We start from the raw sequence: 19,092 nt of genomic DNA, 5'->3' as shown, positions 1-19,092 counted from the left end.
ATATTTAATCTATGGAACATATTTATTCATTCTATATGGTCGAACCCTTAATTCCTGTATATATTATATTTTTGAATAAGCCAAAAAAGTGATAATTATATCAGTGTAGTAATAATAAGCTTAAAATTATTATATATTGTAACACGATAACTATGTTTTTCTTGAATGTGAGGTAACAATTTGTTCTTTCTAAATCGTATTTTTTTTATATAATAATAATCCTTATAGTATAATCTGTGACAAATCTAATGGCTCCAGTACACAATAGCCCAACACATTCGGCAACTATACTCTATCCGCGGAAACAAGTTAGTACAGCGCTCTCTCTGTTACGTAATCCCATACAAATGATAGACAAAAATCTTAGTGGGTGTTAACCATTTTGAGACACCAACATTCAAAATACAATACAAAAATGTTTTCAAAACACATTCGAAATTCAATTCGAAAACAGTTTCGTTTGTGATCGGTTCGTGCCTCAAAATGGTTAACGCATATTGAGATTTTGTCTTTATCATTTGTATGGGATTACGTAACAGAGAGAGCGCTATACTAACTTCTTTCTTTGGATAGAGTATAAGTATAAGCCACTAAAGTCGGAGAGGCGGCTATGGCCGAATTCATCATTTGTACGCCAAGTGGGAAATACACGTTCACCGAATGTTTTGGCCCAATGTGTACTAGGCTCTTAACTCTACGTATAGAGAACACCGTAGACAAATAGAGTCATAGTTTAAACATGAAGTAGTATCTGTATATGGGTATGTCTGTTTTACAGCGGTAATCTCAAAAAGTACTAAACTGATATTCTTCAAGTTTTGACCATTACATTTTTCGGCGCTTTCTATCCATATGTTAGTGGATCTCTATGGTAATAATTTTTTATTTAATTCGAGTGATCTTTTTGTCTATGGTAATTTATTTTTACTTTTTTAGCAGAAACGAGTAGCTATAAATAATGAAGCCGAAGAGACCAAGTTAATAATTATACTCCGTCCATAATACTATTTTCCATTTGACAGATACATTGTAATTTTTTTTTTTAAATTCAGATACAAGTTAGCCCTTGACTGCAATCTCACCTGATGGTAAGTGATGATGCAGTCTAAGATGATAGCGGGCTAACCTGGAAGGGGTATGGCAGTTTTTATTAAACCCATACCCCTTTGGTTTCTACACGGCATCGTACCGGAACGCTAAATCACTTGGCGGCACGGCTTTGCCGGTAGGGTGGTAACTAGCCACGGCCGAAGCCTCCCACCAGACCAGACCAGAAATTTAGAAATTATAAAATTCCTAACCCCTGCCAGGAATCGAACCCGGGACCTCCCACTAATAAGACCACAGCGCTCACGACTGCGCCAGGGAGATCGTCAAAACATTGTCATTGAACTGCATCATAGGGATCTAGTGAAAAATTCACGAAAAGTGAATAAGGCGAGCTCATTTTGAAAAAGAACTCGCCTTATTCAATTGCCATCAAAAGTACGTTTTATAACGCGTAAAAAATGACTCCTCACGCGCCATTTTAACTTTTTGTGTCAAATTTCATGTCAAAAGTACGATTTTAGTTGTTAGAATGTTGTTAGGTGTTGATATGACAATCACCTTTAAAAGACTAAAATCGTACTTTTGACATGAAATTTGACACAAAGTTACAGTGGCGTGCATGTCATAGAGGCATAAATGCACTGCTTACCCCAGTTGTAATAGCTCAATGCATATTTTTCATTATGACCTGCAAGTGAACAGGCTCCTACTTAACTAGTGCCTACCCTGGCTTCAAACCCTGTGCACGCCACTGCAAAGTTATAATGGCGCGTGAGGAGTCATTTTTACGGTCTATAAAATGTGCACGGCACTTGACAGTCAAGCGTCAAATAGGATATAGTATAATGGATGGGGTGTAATAAAGCCTATATAACTATACACAATCTTAAATGCAATGCAAAATGACACATTGATGAAATAGACGCAGTTCGAATCTTTTTAAAAGTTTTTTTTAAACATGAAAAAAACAGCTTTTTTGTTCAAAAACATGACTAGCAAATAAAGTAGCCCAAAAGTCAAACTAAACTGACAGGTCAAAATTTGTTTTTGATAGAATTTACATTAAAATTTACACGATCTTTTCCCAAACATCATTCTGTCGTGATAAAGACTCAATCTGTTACACTCACTAGCCCTTTCTTTTTGTAACGCCCGATCTCTTTCTTCTAGCTCGTCTAATTGTGACTGGTAAATCCCCAGGCGTTTTGACCGTACCCGCTGGATCTTTCAAAACGTCACTTGAAGACGAAAATATATCGATGGTATAGTTTATAATGTCACTTGATAAAACTAGAAAAAAAAACGTTTAGAAAAAAATTAGAACTGCGTTCAGTATGCAAAAGAGAATAATAATATCACAATAACAAATGTACGAAAAGAATTTACATTCACAAGCTATTCCCAAACATCATTCTGTCGTCATAAAGACTCAATCTGTTACACTCGCTAGCCCTTCCCTTTTGTAACGCCCTATCCCTTCTAGCTCGTCTGATTGCGACGGGTAAATCCCCAGGCGTTTTGACTCTTCCCGCTGGGTTTTGCAAATTCACGTCACTCGAGGACGAAAATATATCGCTGACTTGCTCTAAAGAATGCTGCCGTTTTATTGATAACGATTTCAGACAAGGTTTCGGTGATTTCGGATTCGGTTCTGAACTCCCGGATGGCATCAGTTTCAAATCCGTTGCGTCTATCTCCCCATTCAAAGCGGCTAAATACACCGGATTGTCCCCACTGTAACCGTTTACTAAATTCTCTTTATCGTGCGGATCGCTAAATTCGTTATCGAAATTCGTGTATTTATTATGGAATTTGTTGAATCCAAAATCTGTTTTAGTTTGTGTCGCTTCTTTTAATACTTCATTTTTCTTTTTATCGTCTAAATTTCTTGGGATAGCTTGCATTGTGATCTTGGAACCTCCGTTTTCTGATAGTAACATCAAATGTTCGTCTTCACTGCTCGAACAATCAGAGTTTAGATCGAACGGGCTTTCGATATTGAAATTTTCATTTTGACCATTATCTATGTATTGGAGTTCCAAATTAATACTAACTCTTGAAGATCTACCGCTGTTTGAGTTGGTTATTATTTTATTATCGCAGCTCAAACGTTTTTTTATCGTCGAATCTTCTGATTCGGAACTACCCGCTTTAAACAAACTTTGCGAAGACATTGACGTTCTAACAGAACGCTTTAAACTTTCGGAACTACCTTTGGAAGTTTTGCTATTACTCAAATCGGTAGGTATTTTAACTTTAGGGACTATAACAGCGAAAATTTGATTCCTCTCATCGTTCGAAGGGATTTCTTTGAACATTTTATCTGTATTCATTTCTGATTCAATAATCATTGTAGGCGATAGAGTTTTGTTCGGTGGTGATAATGTTCCAGGGCCGTAATTAAAAGCTGTATCGTCATTTATGACTAAATTTGATGGTCTATCGAAGTTTATGTTGCTCTGTTTATCAACTAGAGACGTTTTGGTTTTGCCATTTTGCGTAGGATTACTAGAATGTTCTAGTTTTACTTCCGTTTCTTTCGGTTTTAGTTTTTTCTCGAAGAATTTGCGTATACCCCATTTGGGTTTGTCTTTTTCTTGGAGTAGGTTGGTTTGTTTGATCCTGTCTATGTCATGTGAAGTAACATCGTTCGGGACATAGTCTATGGGTCTCTGATAGGATCTTATTTCGTTTAGTCTGTCTGAATGTTCTCTAGTTTGTACTCTATGTGTTCGTGCCATAGATAAGCAATTCTGTTCTATATTTTGCTGTCTTGGTTGTCTTAGTTCTGGTGCTGTAACGTCTTTTAGGCTTTTGTGTATAAGTTCAACTGTGTGAGTGTGTGTGTTAGTGTTTGTGTTGCGTTGTATGCACGCGTTTCTGCCTATATGTGGGTCAGGGTAGAGGAGGGGTGTAGTGACGTCACCGTTTTGTGCGAGGGTACAATTTGTGATTTTATCTGTTTCTGGCAATGGGTGTTGTTCTGTTGTAGCTGTGAAAGAACAATGATAATTGTCAATTAAATTTATATCAATAGAATAGAATAGAATATATTTTTATTCAAGTAATTTATTTCTACGGAACCCTAACAAATATCTCACCAGGTGGATGTGGATGCAGATTGTTGTCGTGAATCACTGGACCCTGGATTTGTAACATCATTTTCAGCTCAGCCATTCTTTCCTCCACGCACACCGCTGTCAACCTGTCAAAAAATACGTATTTTTACTACTATATTAAAATAAAGGGATGATAGTGATTTTAATCTTCTATATATTATATAAAATTCAAAGTCCTGACTGACTGACTTGTATATCAACGCACAGCCTAAACCGCTGGTTCTAGAGGCATGAAATTTTGAGATATTTTCTTTGTAAAGAGTAAGTATCCACTAAGAAAGGATTTTTCAAAATTCCACCCCTAAGTGGGTTATTTATATCGGAATTTAAAAAATATATAGGCATCAGCAACCTTATTTTTTCGGTGGTGTGTGAAGTATGCTAATCCGTACTTGGTCAGTGTAGTGGACTATGGTTTAAACACCAGTCATTCTGAGAGGAGACCTGTGCTCAGTAGTGAGCCTGCAGTTAAGATGATGAGTAACATGTCAAACTGGGATAATTAGTTTACCTAGCTTCAGCATCATGGTCCCAGCATTCATCACAGGTGTCGGTGGCAATCTTCAGCACTCTGGCTTCCGGGACGGGACCCTTGGGCAGCGGCGGCCGGGACTTATTGCGGGACACGAGAGTCTGGGAACAAGTACATATTTCAGACATTGCCGTCTATTTTTAACCTAGATCTCATCTAAAAATAATTACGTTTGGCAAACATCTTGAACATGACCTAAGACATTACACCATAAACATGATATGTTAATAACTAGTAGCACTTAAGGAGAATGGGAGCGGGAGGAAGGGGAGGGACAGATTCGGTAACCCTACATAACTTATTACAGACCAGGGACCTCAATTCACTTCCCAATATTTCAGTTACTATTCTTTACGAACCTGATTAATCTCTATTATGGAACCGTACAGAACTTGTTTTGGACAATGGATCACAATTGACTTCCCATTTATTTAGTTGTTTTTGTAGTATTTGAGGCCTTAATAACTTAATTTATTAGTTAGGTAGGTTACCTATTCAGTGTCATGATGAAAAATAAGCATCAAGCTATTTCAACATAGATTTGGAATACTTTTACAACAGAGTAAGAGAGTGCGGGAATAGAGAGCGCATATTACCTGCATCTGAGTTAGTGTGGGTTTGGGCGGCAGACCATGGTGTTGGTATGGCGGCGCGTAGGGGGGTACTCGGACGTGTGCGCCCGCGCAGCGCCAAAGCATCTCCCATAGAACTAGACCCATCGCGAAAACATCCACGGCGCATAACGCTGCTCTAGCACCGCTCAAGTCCAAAGCTCCTTCGAGAGCCTCTGGTGAGAGATAGCGAAGAGTACCGGCCTGTAGATGAAAAAAGAAAAAACATTTTATTATGATCAAAAACTTTGCAAGTGGTTAGTGATCAGAAGACATTTATTTGGTAAAATTTAAAATTCGAAAAGTCGATAGCGCGATGCAAAATAAGATAGTGCCATCTAGTCACATCATACTTATCTACACTTATATTATAAAAAGTAAAGATTTGTGTTTGTATGTTATATAGTTCTAGACTCAAATCCAACTTAAAAAATATTATTATAGAACTACAATAACTCTTGTGTACATAATATATTCGGTAATAAATTAAATTTTTACTTTTTAGTGTTTGTGGTTATTGAAGTCGTTTTTTTTTTTTAATATTTTTTGATTGCTATACTGACCTCAGTGATGCGACTGGGCGTGGAATGGTCTCGCCTTGGTAGTAGAGGTTGTGCCAGACCTAGGTCGGCGAGGCGAGCGGTGCCGTCGGCTGCCACTAGTACATTTCCACTGTTCACGTCGCGATGTACCACGCATGGCTTTGTTGCCGCTGTGGACAAAGATCGGACAAAATATTATTTTAGTGCCACCAGCTGAGACCTCCCACCCTCTTCAACACGAATGTCATTAGCTGACCGACAATGTCACTGACTCTGCCACTACGTGACTGATAATGTCACTGACTGGACTAAGAATGTCATTGATTGAGAATGTCACTGGCTCTTCCACTGCGTGACTGAGAATGTCACTGACTGGGCTGTCACTGACTTTCTAAATGATTCACAGGCTGTATAACGATGGGCTAAAGCTGCGGCCACACCACACCATATTCTCTCTCACACTTAATTTACTTAATAAACGACTCACCAGGCGTATGAAGATGAGCTAACGCCGCGGCCAGACCATGCGCAAGCGAAGCGAACTCATGCCAGGACAGTGGCGACCTCTGCAGTCGTCGCCTGAGAGATTGTGCGCATAGTTCTAGTACCACTAGCTGAGAACTTCCACCCGCTTTCGTCAATATGTCATTAATTGACTGATACTGTCACTGACTGAGAATGTCATTGACTGACTGATACTGTCACTGACTGGACTGAGAATGTCACTAACTGATAAACTGAGACTGTCACTGATTTTCCAGGATTTTCAACTGACTCACCAGGTGTATGAAGATGGGCTAATGCCGCGGCCAGATCGTGCGCAAGCGACGCGAACTCATGCCAGGACAGTGGCGACCTCTGCAGTCGTCGCCTGAGAGATTCTGCGCATAGTTCTAGTACCACTAGCTGAGAACTTCCACCCGCTTTCGTCAATATGTCATTAATTGACTGATACTGTCACTGACTGAGAATGTCATTGACTGACTGATACTGTCACTGACTGGACTGAGAATGTCACTGACTGATAAACTGCGACTGTCACTGATTTTCCAGGATTTTCAACTGACTCACCAGGCGTATGAAGATGGGCTAATGCCGCGGCCAGATCGTGCGCAAGCGACGCGAACTCATGCCAGGACAGTGGCGACCTCTGCAGTCGTCGCCTGAGAGATTCTGCGCATAGTTCTAGTACCACTAGCTGAGAACTTCCACCCGCTTTCGTCAATATGTCATTAATTGACTGATACTGTCACTGACTGAGAATGTCATTGACTGACTGATACTGTCACTGACTGGACTGAGAATGTCACTGACTGATAAACTGCGACTGTCACTGATTTTCCAGGATTTTCAACTGACTCACCAGGCGTATGAAGATGGGCTAATGCCGCGGCCAGATCGTGCGCAAGCGACGCGAACTCATGCCAGGACAGTGGCGACCTCTGCAGTCGTCGCCTGAGAGATTCTGCGCATAGTTCTAGAACTACTAGCTGAGATCTTCCACCCGCTTCCATTAGAGACGCGCGGCTATCACTGCCTGGAAACGAAAAATATAAAAGGAAAAGGTGACTGACTGACTGACTGATCTATCAACGCACAGCTCAAACTACTGGACGGATCGGGCTGTTTGGCATGCAGATAGCTATTATGACGTACTGGTAGGCATCCGCTAAGAAAAAGACCTTCACCAAATCCATACTAATATTATAAATGCGAAAGTGTGTCTGTCTGTCTGTCTGCTAGCCTTTCACGGCCTATCCGTTCAACCGATTTTGACAAAACTTGGTACAGGGATAGCTTGCATTCCGGGGAAGGACATAGGCTACTTTTTATCCCGGAAAATCAAAGAGTTCCCACGGGATTTTTAAAAACCTAAATCCACGCAGACAAAGTCGCGGGCATCAGCTAGTATATTAATAAATCACCTACTGCGCAGGTATAAGATCTTACCATAGTAGCGAAGAATGTTGGGATGCGCTAGATGTGGTATAGCATATACCGAAGCCTCCTTGTGCCACGCGGACGGGCTCGAGTACAATTTGACCGCCACGGGAGTCGAACCTAGGCTCCCTCGCCACACCGAGCCGAATTTGCCTTGACCTAAAAAAATCATATTTTTAAAATATTTGTACAGATTTTTAGGGTTCCATACTTTAAAAGGAAGAACGGAACCCTTATAGGATCACTTTGTTGTCCGTCTGTCGAGCCTGTCAAGAAAACCTATAGAGTACTTCCCGTTGACCTAGAATCATTTTTTACCTTCTTTAAGGCCTTTTTAAAAATTTACAAATTCAAAAAATACAAAATTGCTTATATAATATAATTATTAATCTAAAGTTATTACATTTTATCTACAGTATCTCTACATAGTCTACACTAATATTATAAAGAGGAAAACTTTGTTTGTTTGTTTGTTTGTTTGTTTGTTTGTTTGTTTGTTTGTTTGTTTGATTGTACTGAATAGGCTCAAAAACTACTGGACCGATTTTAAAAATTCTTTCACCATTCGAAAGCTACATTATCCACGAGTAACATAGGCTATATTTTATTTTGGAAAAAAATAGGGTTCCGTAAGATATTTGGGTTTTTCGGACACAAGGTGTAAAAAATCAACCAGAAAAGTTACTTATTTTGCGTACGCTGCCTAAACTATAAAAGATAGAACCATAAAATGTTCTAATTAATTGTAGATCTTATAAATATCTACAAAAAAGTCCGCGACACACTATACCCATCTATGTCGAGTGAGGCACAGCAACCATTTTTTTATTTAAAAATCTTGAATTTTTTTTGGACTACATTTAAACGCGTTTATTTTACTCATGCTATTAATCCTTATCAAAATAAATGATTTCATCACTAAGAACAGTTTATGGAGATAATATTTGGTCTTTGAATGATTAAAATTGGACGTTTGGTTTTGAAGTTATGGCGAAATTAAAATATTACGATTTCTGCTGCACGGCCCGTTGTATTATATAAAGAGGTAATGTCGTTAAGTTTGTTTGTAGGGGGTAATCTTTAGAACTACTGAACCGATTTTCTTCGAAATTCTTTCACCAGTAGAAAGCTACATTATTCCTGAGTGACATAGGCTATACGGGATCTTTAAAAACCTAAATCTACGCGGGCGAAGCCGCGGGGATCAGCTATATCTACACTAATATTATAAAGAGGAAAACTTTGTTTGTTTGTTTGTTTGTTTGTTTGTTTGTAATATTATAAAGAGGAAAACTTTGTTTGTTTGTTTGTTTGTTTGTACTGAATAGGCTCAAAAACTACTGGACCGATTTTAAAAATTCTTTCACCATTCGAAAGCTACATTATCCACGAGTAACATAGGCTATATTTTATTTTGGAAAAAAATAGGGTTCCGTAAGATATTTGGGTTTTTCGGACACAAGGTGTAAAAAATCAACCAGAAAAGTTACTTATTTTGCGTACGCTGCCTAAACTATAAAAGATAGAACCATAAAATGTTCTAATTAATTGTAGATCTTATAAATATCTACAAAAAAGTCCGCGACACACTATACCCATCTATGTCGAGTGAGGCACAGCAACCATTTTTTTATTTAAAAATCTTGATTTTTTTTTGGACTACATTTAAACGCGTTTATTTTACTCATGCTATTAATCCTTATCAAAATAAATGATTTCATCACTAAGAACAGTTTATGGAGATAATATTTGATCTTTGAATGATTAAAATTGGACGTTTGAGAGGTAATGTCGTTAAGTTTGTTTGTAGGGGGTAATCTTTAGAACTACTGAACCGATTTTCTTCGAAATTCTTTCACCAGTAGAAAGCTACATTATTCCTGAGTGACATAGGCTATACGGGATCTTTAAAAACCTAAATCTACGCGGGCGAAGCCGCGGGGATCAGCTATTTATTTATTTATTTATTTATTTTATTTATTTTATATCTAATTAGAACGGCAGTGCCACTTACACTAACTAGATGATTAATAATAAATTTAAATACAAATAAAGGTACAAGAAAAAAGACATAAAATACAAAACGATAAAAGATCAAAGAATTTTGAATATGTACGCTGAGAACATTGAATGACATATTCATGCAATGCTCTCAGCGTACTTCAGTAACTCCCGAACCAGTATTATAGACCCATCATTAAATGGGTCCCATTGAGCATTATTGTCCAAAAGCGCGTTGAATGATGCTAATGAACGGCTATAGGTGACATAGATCTAGCAATAGTGCGATGATGTGGGACCACGAAAAGTTTATTTTTTCGTGGACGAAGATTACTGTTGGATTCAGGGACACGTATGCGACACAGTTGGTTATGAAGTTCTGGAGCATTAACATCTCCTCGCAAAATTTGACACATAATTTTGAGTTGGTCGCAAATGCGTCTGACCTCCAGGGAGTTGAAACCTAAGCAACCTAACAGAAATTTGGTTGGGTATAGGAAAGGATAATATCCATAGCAACGTTTATACAGGTATCTTAGGAAGGCCTTTTGTACTTTTTCTAATATAAGCCCGTACTTTGCCTCGTACGGATGCCAGACACAGGTGCTTGTTTCGAGCTTGCTTCGGACTAAGGCGTAATATAGTAATCGTATTACCAAAGGACTATGGAACTCCCGAGAGTTGCGTAGTACAAATCCTAATCTTCGAAATGAGTCAGCTGCTACGGTGTTAATATGGTCATGGAAGGTCAATTTTTTATCAAAAATTACACCTAGGTCTTTCATGTTCTGTACTCTGGGAATAGGGATTCCATCCATTTTATATTCATGTATCAAAGGATACCGAACTTTACCAAAGGTCATAACTGAACATTTGTCACGATTGAACTCCATTTTGTTCGCTTTACTCCAGTGATATACAGCTGTAAGATCGCATTGCAACTTGAGACAAGCTTCGATAGAAGTAATTTCGAATATAAGTTTTAGGTCATCTGCATATAGCAAGCATTTTGCATATTTTATAGATTCTGGAAGATCGTTTATCATGATTAGGAAGAATAGAGGTCCTAAGATAGAGCCCTGGCTTACACCGGATCGCGTATGATATGGTTTAGACTCATATATGCCATATCGAACGAATTGCTGACGGTCACGGAGGTAGTCTGATAATACATGTAGGAGCTGAGGAGAAAGACCAATAGCACTGAGTTTTTTTAGAAGAATATCGTTATTAACTCTATCAAAAGCTTTGCGGTAATCAAAATAAAGTGCATCTGCTTGATGGCCTCTATCTAGGCAGGACGATATGTATTCAGTAGCTGTTAATAAGTTGGAGTTGACAGACTTCTTAATCCTAAATCCATGCTGTTCGTCACATAGTAAATTACTGATTTGCCGGCTTATCTCTCTATGCACAATTCTTTCAAATACCTTGGCAGGCGTTGAGAGAATAGCTATGGGCCGAAATTCCTCTACGGACGTCGTACCGGTTTTTTTAGGTATTGGTGTAACTCGGGTCAGCTTCCATTGAGAAGGATATTGTCCAGTCTTTAAGATTAAATTAAGTACATGACAAAGAGGGAGACTAAGATATTTACTACACATTTTCAAAACATCAGCTGGTAAGTTATCTGGTCCAGTTGCGCAATTTACCTTCAGTTTATCAATGCCATATTTTATGTCCGTCACTGTAAACTTTGGGATGTGGCATATAGTACTATTTAGCTTGCCATCATTTAGACATGCCTCAACTACACGTAACTTTGGTACATCAGGAAGAAATACGTTTGCAAAGAAATTCGCAAAAGCTTCGGCCGCATCTACTCCTTTATGCATAGAACCATTAAATGTAACGTTAGGTTCAAATCCACCTTTAGACCGCAAGCTACTGATATAGTCCCAGAAACATAGAGGATTGGTTTTAATGCTTCTCTCAGCACGCCTTATATAATCATCATATGCTTCTGTGATACAAGCCTTCAAATTTGACCTAATTTCTGAAAACCTGGAGTAAGTTTCAACACATTTGGTTTTAATCCATCTTGTATGCAATTTTAATTTCAATTTTGTATCGCGTATAATACTACTTGTAAACCAAACTGGATAGCGTTTAATAGAACTTTTTTTTCTACTCTTTTTAGAGATGCACGAATCAAAAACATCATACATGATGTTATAGAAACAAGTTGTCGCTGACTGTACATCAGTTGCGCCCAAAAGACCATCCCAAGACACTGAAGATAATAGAGTTACAAGTTGCTCGTGGTCACATTTTCGGAAATTCCAATCTCTGGAGGAGCTTATATTACTAGGCTCCAATCGTTCAGAGTGTTTGGCTGCACGAGTATTCATTTTGATGTTAAGAGGAGGATGATATAAGTCAGGTGGAACCATTCCCTCCGTATCAGAGACTATTGCTTCAACACGTTCTTGGACAAGTACTACATCTAGAATACTCCCGTGAGAGTTTACAATGTTATTTCTTTCGGATAAGCCACAGAGAGATACAAAATAGGAGTAATAATGAACTATGTTGGAGGACGCACTGTTCAAGTTTAAATCTCCCAAGATTACCACTGATCCCTTTAATTCAAGAATAAAGCTTTCTATTTTACAGAACAAGTTCATGTAGTCTTCGTCGGAGGCACTGGGTTTTAAGTAAACGACACATATAAACATAGATCGACCCTGTATGTTACATGAAACCCATAGATCTTCACCATTATCGGTTTCAAACTCACGTCGTCGTTGTATAAGTATACCGGGACGAGCTACGATCAGGACGCCACCGCACGGCGAGCCTCTGTCACGGCGCAATACGCTCCAGTTGCCGTTGGCTATTTCTGCGTCTTCAACGGTTTTGTCGAGAAATGACTCCGTAACAGCTACTATGTCACAAGCTTGCAACAGAAGATTCATAGTCCAAGTTTTTGTTTTTGTTTTAAGACCGCGAACATTTTGGTACAAGATGTTAAAGGCAGCATGGTTTCTTGAGCTATCCATGCTGCTGTTAGTTTGGGTTACGAAAGGGCTGACGCCTGGCTTCCAGGTTGCCCGAGTTTCCTGAAGATTTAAGAAAATTAGTCCAGATCTTGATCCTTGCATTGATCGGCCATACATCTTCTGACAGACATTTATCGTAATCAGCCAATGGAACTCCGATTTTGAATGACTTGTAATTACCTTTAGGTACTAATTCCTCCACAGTGCAGATATCCGTAGAATAAAGTTGCTGTAAGTATTTCAATATATCTTCAGCACCCGACTTCATGTTCCACAGGTGTAGGTATTTCCTGGGTTCAACTGCTTTTAAAAATGTCGCAGATGAGCTCGCGGTGCCACAACTATATAAAATAAAGTCGCTTCCCGCTGTCTGTATGTATGTATGTATGTATGTATGTATGAACGCGTAGATCTTTTAAACTACGCAACGGATTTTAATGCGGTTTGCACCAACAGATAGAGTGGTTCAAGAGGAAGGTTTATAGCTACAGTTTAATTCTCAAAAAATTAGAGATCCCTAGAGAAATTGAAATAATGTGAATTAGGTCGGAAACAAATCCTCTCATTTGAGAGTTTCCGAGGCAATGACACCTCAATGACACCACATTAGTATCTACATTGCACCCATGCGAAGCTGGGGCGGGTCGCTAGTTACATATATAATTAAAAATAGGCTTAAAATATATAACAAGGAAATCGTCGGTCTCTAGAGAAAAACATGAGAATCAACACCAACGTCTACAAAGGTAGGCAATGCCTATTGGCCAGTATGAAGTACACCACTTACCTATATGTTCAATAAGGGTGAGATTGTCCACGCACAATAGCCCAGTAGCCAGAGCGTCCGGTCCGCTGCCCATTATATCACCTGGAAAACAAAGTTATGAACATAATATATAAGCCACCGCCCATGTGCCAGCTGTACTATAACCTATTGGTTTGGCACGTAGCGATGGCAAGAGACCTGATGGTATGACGCTCGTACCGTGGAAGATGGGCAGGTCGCTTGTTTGGGATGCAACTTGTGTAGACACTTTAGCTGCATCCCACATTCAGGCGACCTCCTCTATGGCGGGTGCAGCGGCCATCAGCGCCGAACAGGCCAAGAGGCGCAAATATGAAAACCTCGATGGGAGCTTCGTATTCGTGCCTTTTGGTGTGGAGACCTTGGGGCCGTGGGGCCAGGGGGCTCGAGCTCTTTTTGAAGAAATAGCGAAAAGAGTTATCGAGTCAACCGGGGACCCGAGAGCTGGCAGCTACCTTGGTCAAAGAATTAGTTTGGCCATCCAAAGGGGTAATGCTGCCAGCATCTTGGGTACAATGCCTCGCTGCGGTGGTCTCGATGAGGTTTTAGATTTAATTTAATTTATTTTAGTTTTAATTTAATGTTGTTTTTTTTAGATTTAAGTTTATTAATAGTTTATTTAATAAATTTTATATATCTTTATATTTAGCCGTAGTAATATATAAGTCTGTTTTGCAAATTAACCTAAATCCCCGCGGCTTCACCCGCGTGGATTAAGGATATTAAAAATCCCATGGGAACTTTTGATTTGTATAGTATTTTGATTTATATAGTACGGTATAATAACATTGTAAATTGAAAAATTAAAAAGAGCATCCGCCGAGTTTCCGGCTGGTTCTTCTCGGTAGGAACGGCATTTCGAACCAGTGGTAAATTAAAACTACCTGACTATTCATAAGTACTTGTAAAAAGTTTACATGAATAAAAAAACATTCTATTCTATTCTATTCTATTCTATTTTCCAGGACAAAAAGTAACCTATCCGTAGTAGCCCGTCCCCGTGATGCAAGATCCTATCTCAGTACCACATTTTGTAAAACATTTAAAAGCATGATTCTTTAAAATTCCCACGGTATAACCACGATTTATGAATTCCTTACTGCATCAAGGCTGAGGAGTTGGATCCTCGAGTTCAAAAAGTCTTTACTTGGTAGGTACCTACTACCTACCTCTAATATCATCGTACTGCGACATAATCGCGTTGCATGCACGGACTGCCGCGGCCGTCGCCATTATTTTAATTTCGTGATATCTCCTAAGATATTATCCTAAATGAAATGATACAAAGGGCAATTTTGGTCTAAATTAAACACTTGAGATGACGAACAATTTTATTTTGATAAGGAATAATACTATGATAGTAAAAACACCTTCGTAAGTAAAGCTTTGTTTTAGATCACATTTCATAACCATAAAAATGGTTATTGTGAGCCTACCGTAAAAGATAAATATATGCTATAGCGGACTTTTTTTTAGATCTGTTTAAGAGGAGCAATTCCACCGAACATTGTTTTCGTGTAACTTTAACTATTTACGCAGCGCACGCCACGGAAGCTCACAGATGAGACGACTTTTTTCACTTTATTTCAATTTTCCTATGTCATTCAGGAATAATGTAGCTTTCTACTGGTGAAAGAATTTTTAAAATCGGTTCAGTAGTTCCAAAGATTACCTCCTACAAACTTACAGACATTGGCACCGATTCTAAGCACAACCTAATTTTAGAGTATTCGCACCCTCTTCTTACTATTGTAATATGAAAAGGACAGAAGCAGTTTGACATTTCTAAATTTAATTTTTAGATGGTAAAACCCGTGATTTTAGCACGCACTCGCGAACCTACTGTTTAAATTTGTATTGTGCACTAAAATTTAGAGTCTTTAAATGTGAAAGTCATGTTCCGTTCCTTTTTTAGCATTAGTAAAAAGAAAAGGATGCAGATATTTTAAATTTAGTTTAGAGAGAGACTAGAGAATCGGGGCCATTACCTCTTTATAATATTAGTATAGAAATGCCTAATAATGCCATAAGCCTAGTTAAGTTACCTTTCTCAATATCGATGCCGTCACTCAAGTCATCTTTATCAAGCTCTATACGTTTGCAGTACACTTTCCTGAACACTATCGCCATCAACAAAATGGCGACCAGAGCCAAAATGGCGGACGCTACGATGTTCGAGTAGTTTGGGTGCGTTGCGCTCTCCATTGTCGATTCTGCTTTTATTGTGACTGTCTCTTCTTTGAGGGAAGCTGGAAAGAAATAGTGGCAGTTATCGTTTCATGTTTCATTTATTTTTATTTTATAAAGAATATTAGCCATGTTAAATGACAAATATTCCCCTTCCCTCTCCAACTAAGCGTAAAGATTGTGCTAAGAGTAGGTACGACAATAGTGCAACGGGCGGGGTTTGAACCGTCGACCTTTCAGTTTTCAGTCCACTCCTTTACCCGTTACCGCCTAACAGTCAATTCTTTTTCAAAATTTTTTAAAAAAAATTCTCCCCGTAAGAACCATCCTCGTACTTCAAGGAATATTATAAAAAAAGAATTAGCAAAATCGGTTCAGCTGTTCTCGAGATTTGCGATCAGCAACACATTTAGCGATTCATTTTTATATATAGAGATAAAACTTAGCAGCCAAGCAATAACCGCCGTACTCAGAGTCGCTTAATCGTTACTTAAGTTTAGTTAAAACGAGACAGAGCAATATCTCTCACATAAACTGTCTCGTTTTAACTCAATCTTAAGTAACGATTAGTCACTCTGAGTACAGCGGTAAGTCTAAAAATTTGAGTAATTTGAAATAAGCTTTTTGGCTGATATTTTTCGGGCATTTGATGCACTTATTTCATTTCTTGAGCAATTTATTCCAATGGACAGTCAGGATAAGATTGCTGCAATTAAAAATTCAAATAATAGTTATACTCTGTTTTGTCTTTCTCTGTCATCAGTAATTTGACATTTGAAGGAAAAAGACAAAACAGAGTATAACTATTCCACCGCTATTCCAGGTTTATTTGTTAGAGGGGAAAACTATTACTTACTAAAGTCAGCGTTGCAATAACTCTTGCTGCAGCAACAGAAGACGCCGGCTAGTAGTTTAGTGGTCACGCGTGTACATTTGTCGCAACTGTTGCGACCCTCGGGTTGCGAGTAGCGCCAACAACCTGGGCATACAAAAAAAATTAAAAAAAACAGACTTCCAAAACCACTACTTTTTTGTTTTAAAGGAGATTGCCCATTTTCTTATATATATAATAATTATTATTATATATATAAGAAAATGGGCAATCTCCTTATATAATTGTTATGTCACCATGGTTTTAATTTTATTTTGTAGACAAATAATTCCCTTTTTATATTCTGCAAACGATTTCCATTTATTCACCCTGGTTGTAAAGAAATCTTATTTTTATGTTGCTGATAATGTGGCTAATTCCATTGTACACAATCTCTTAACTAAACTAAAATGTCACGCCTAAATCTATTGCTATCCCTTTCATAATGTTGCTTGCGGAAAAGGATGGCACTACATTTAGGCCTGTTAATTTAGTTTAGTTTAGAGATTGTGTACAAGAGAATCGGCCCCATTGCTGGTATTTAATTAATACTTCTTCAAAATAAATGGATGTTTACGATTCTAACTGTAATTGTGGATATTTTCAATGATAGGGTGAAGGAAAAGTCGTAATAAAACATATTACAATCGTAAGTAACACATTTTATTAAAAATTAATTTAAGTTTTGAGTCGTACGACGTCACAAAAGAGGGCCCATTCGCGGACGATCTCCTTTATTGACTAGCGCTTGGCTGCAATGCAGACCTGATGGCAAGTGATGATGCAGCACAAGATGGAGCGCGTTTGCCTAGAAGATGCCTATTCACTCTTGACTTGAAGGTCATAGGACCCATATTACAATTGGTGGGGAAAAAATGATTTAAAAAAAAAACAACTTTTGCTTCTACACATGTAAGTATGGATATCCAGAACATGTAAACAAAAAATGTAACATGCTTAAAGTGTGTCATGCATTTTGAGATTGAGCCTAAAAACACCAACCTTGGCCTAAAACAGTGATGTTGCCTTCATTGTCATGGTTCCACAGAGTATAGCAGTACGCTTTAGGGTCCGTGCATTGTTCCACTTGCACCACCTCGCCAGTTGGCAGCGTCGTCTCTGACAGAACGCCTGTGTCTGTAAGAGATTTTTTTTTAATATTCCCCTTTCCCCTCCAACTAAGCGTAAAGCTTGTGCTAGGAGAAGGTACGACAATAGGGCAACGGGTGGGATTTGAACCGGCAACCTTTCAGAATTCACTCCTTCTGAGAGGCTTGAATAAAATAATAATATAATTAAAATAAATAAAGGCGCCGATTCCGTTGTCCTTCTATAAACTAAATTTAGATTATCTGCATCCTTCTTTTTAATATTGTTAAAAAAGGATGGAACATGAATTTTAGATTGAGACTCTAAATTTTAGTGCATGCTTCAATTTTAAACAGTAGGCTCGCGACTGGCAGCTTAAGTCACGAGGTTTGACGGCTCTAAATTAAATTTAAATCTGTCAAATTGTATCTGTCCTTTTCATATTACATTAGTAAGAAGAGGATGCAAATACTCTAAAATTTAGTTGTGCTCAGAATGAGTACCAATGTAATTTTAATCCCATCAGCATTAACCGTATAGACTTCCTGATGAGTATTGCTAGATATGTAGTAGAATATGAAGGTCGCTTATCATCATCATTATCATGATCAACCCATCACCCGCTCACTACAGAGCACGGGTCTCCTCTCAGAGTGAGAAGGGTTTTGTCCATATACTCTACCAAGCTGGCCATGTGCGGATTGGTAGACTTCACACACCTTTGAGAACATTATGGAAGACTCTCAGGCATGCAGGTTTTCTCACAATGTTTTCCTTCATCGTTAAAGCAAGTGCTGTTTAATTAATTAAAACGCACATAACTCCGAAAAGTTAGAGGTGCATGCCCGGGATCGAAACCCCCTACCTCCGATTAGAAGGCGGAAGGCCTCGCTTATACTTAGTTATAATTTATTGTAAACATCCTGTGTACCCATATTCAGGAAATAAATTCTATTCTAAGCTTTTTAAGGTTCCGTACCTAAAAGGAAAAAAGGAACCCTTATAGGATCACCTTGTTGTCTGTTGTGTCAGTCAAGATAATCTCTAGGGAACTTCCCGTTGACCTAGAATCATGAAATTTGGCAGGTAGTTAGGTCTTATAGCACAAGTAAAGGAATAAATATGAAAACCGTGGATTTGTGGTTACATCACACAAAAATTGAAATGTGTTTATGAATTTAAAAAAAAAAAAAAAAAAAATTAAAATGTTGTGTCAAGTACAGAACACTATAAAATTATGTTAATCATCATCATCATGATCAACCCATCACTGGCTCACTACAGAGAACGGGTCTCCTCTCAGAGTGAGAAGTGTTTTGGCCACTGTACCTTTGACAACAAT

The 19,092-nt window shown here is 38.4% G+C and overlaps 1 protein-coding gene and 1 long non-coding RNA gene across 2 annotated transcripts in view; both read right to left on the bottom strand.

Moving 5' to 3' along the window:
- Positions 1–19,092, bottom strand: part of LOC138404328 (uncharacterized) — a 201,959-nt gene that overhangs the window by 4,972 nt on the left and 177,895 nt on the right. The window lies entirely within an intron of this gene.
- LOC117994789 (uncharacterized) overlaps positions 1–19,092 on the bottom strand; it is a 140,481-nt gene that overhangs the window by 120,122 nt on the left and 1,267 nt on the right. Inside the window, exons 2-12 of the mRNA XM_034982747.2 lie at positions 17,664–17,798; positions 16,647–16,769; positions 15,649–15,852; positions 13,586–13,666; positions 7,805–7,954; positions 7,218–7,391; positions 5,876–6,024; positions 5,298–5,516; positions 4,681–4,802; positions 4,152–4,255; positions 1,514–4,042 (exon numbers count right to left, since the gene is read on the bottom strand). Of these exons, the coding sequence (XP_034838638.1) occupies positions 2,439–4,042; positions 4,152–4,255; positions 4,681–4,802; positions 5,298–5,516; positions 5,876–6,024; positions 7,218–7,391; positions 7,805–7,954; positions 13,586–13,666; positions 15,649–15,852; positions 16,647–16,769; positions 17,664–17,798 (3,065 nt within the window). The 3' untranslated portion in view covers positions 1,514–2,438. The remainder of the gene's footprint in view (positions 1–1,513; positions 4,043–4,151; positions 4,256–4,680; positions 4,803–5,297; positions 5,517–5,875; positions 6,025–7,217; positions 7,392–7,804; positions 7,955–13,585; positions 13,667–15,648; positions 15,853–16,646; positions 16,770–17,663; positions 17,799–19,092) is intronic.

The sequence above is a fragment of the Maniola hyperantus genome, chromosome 27 (assembly GCF_902806685.2).
Source record: "Maniola hyperantus chromosome 27, iAphHyp1.2, whole genome shotgun sequence".
NCBI classification, from domain to species: domain Eukaryota; kingdom Metazoa; phylum Arthropoda; class Insecta; order Lepidoptera; family Nymphalidae; genus Maniola; species Maniola hyperantus.
This window is presented reverse-complemented; position numbering and strand designations above follow the sequence as displayed.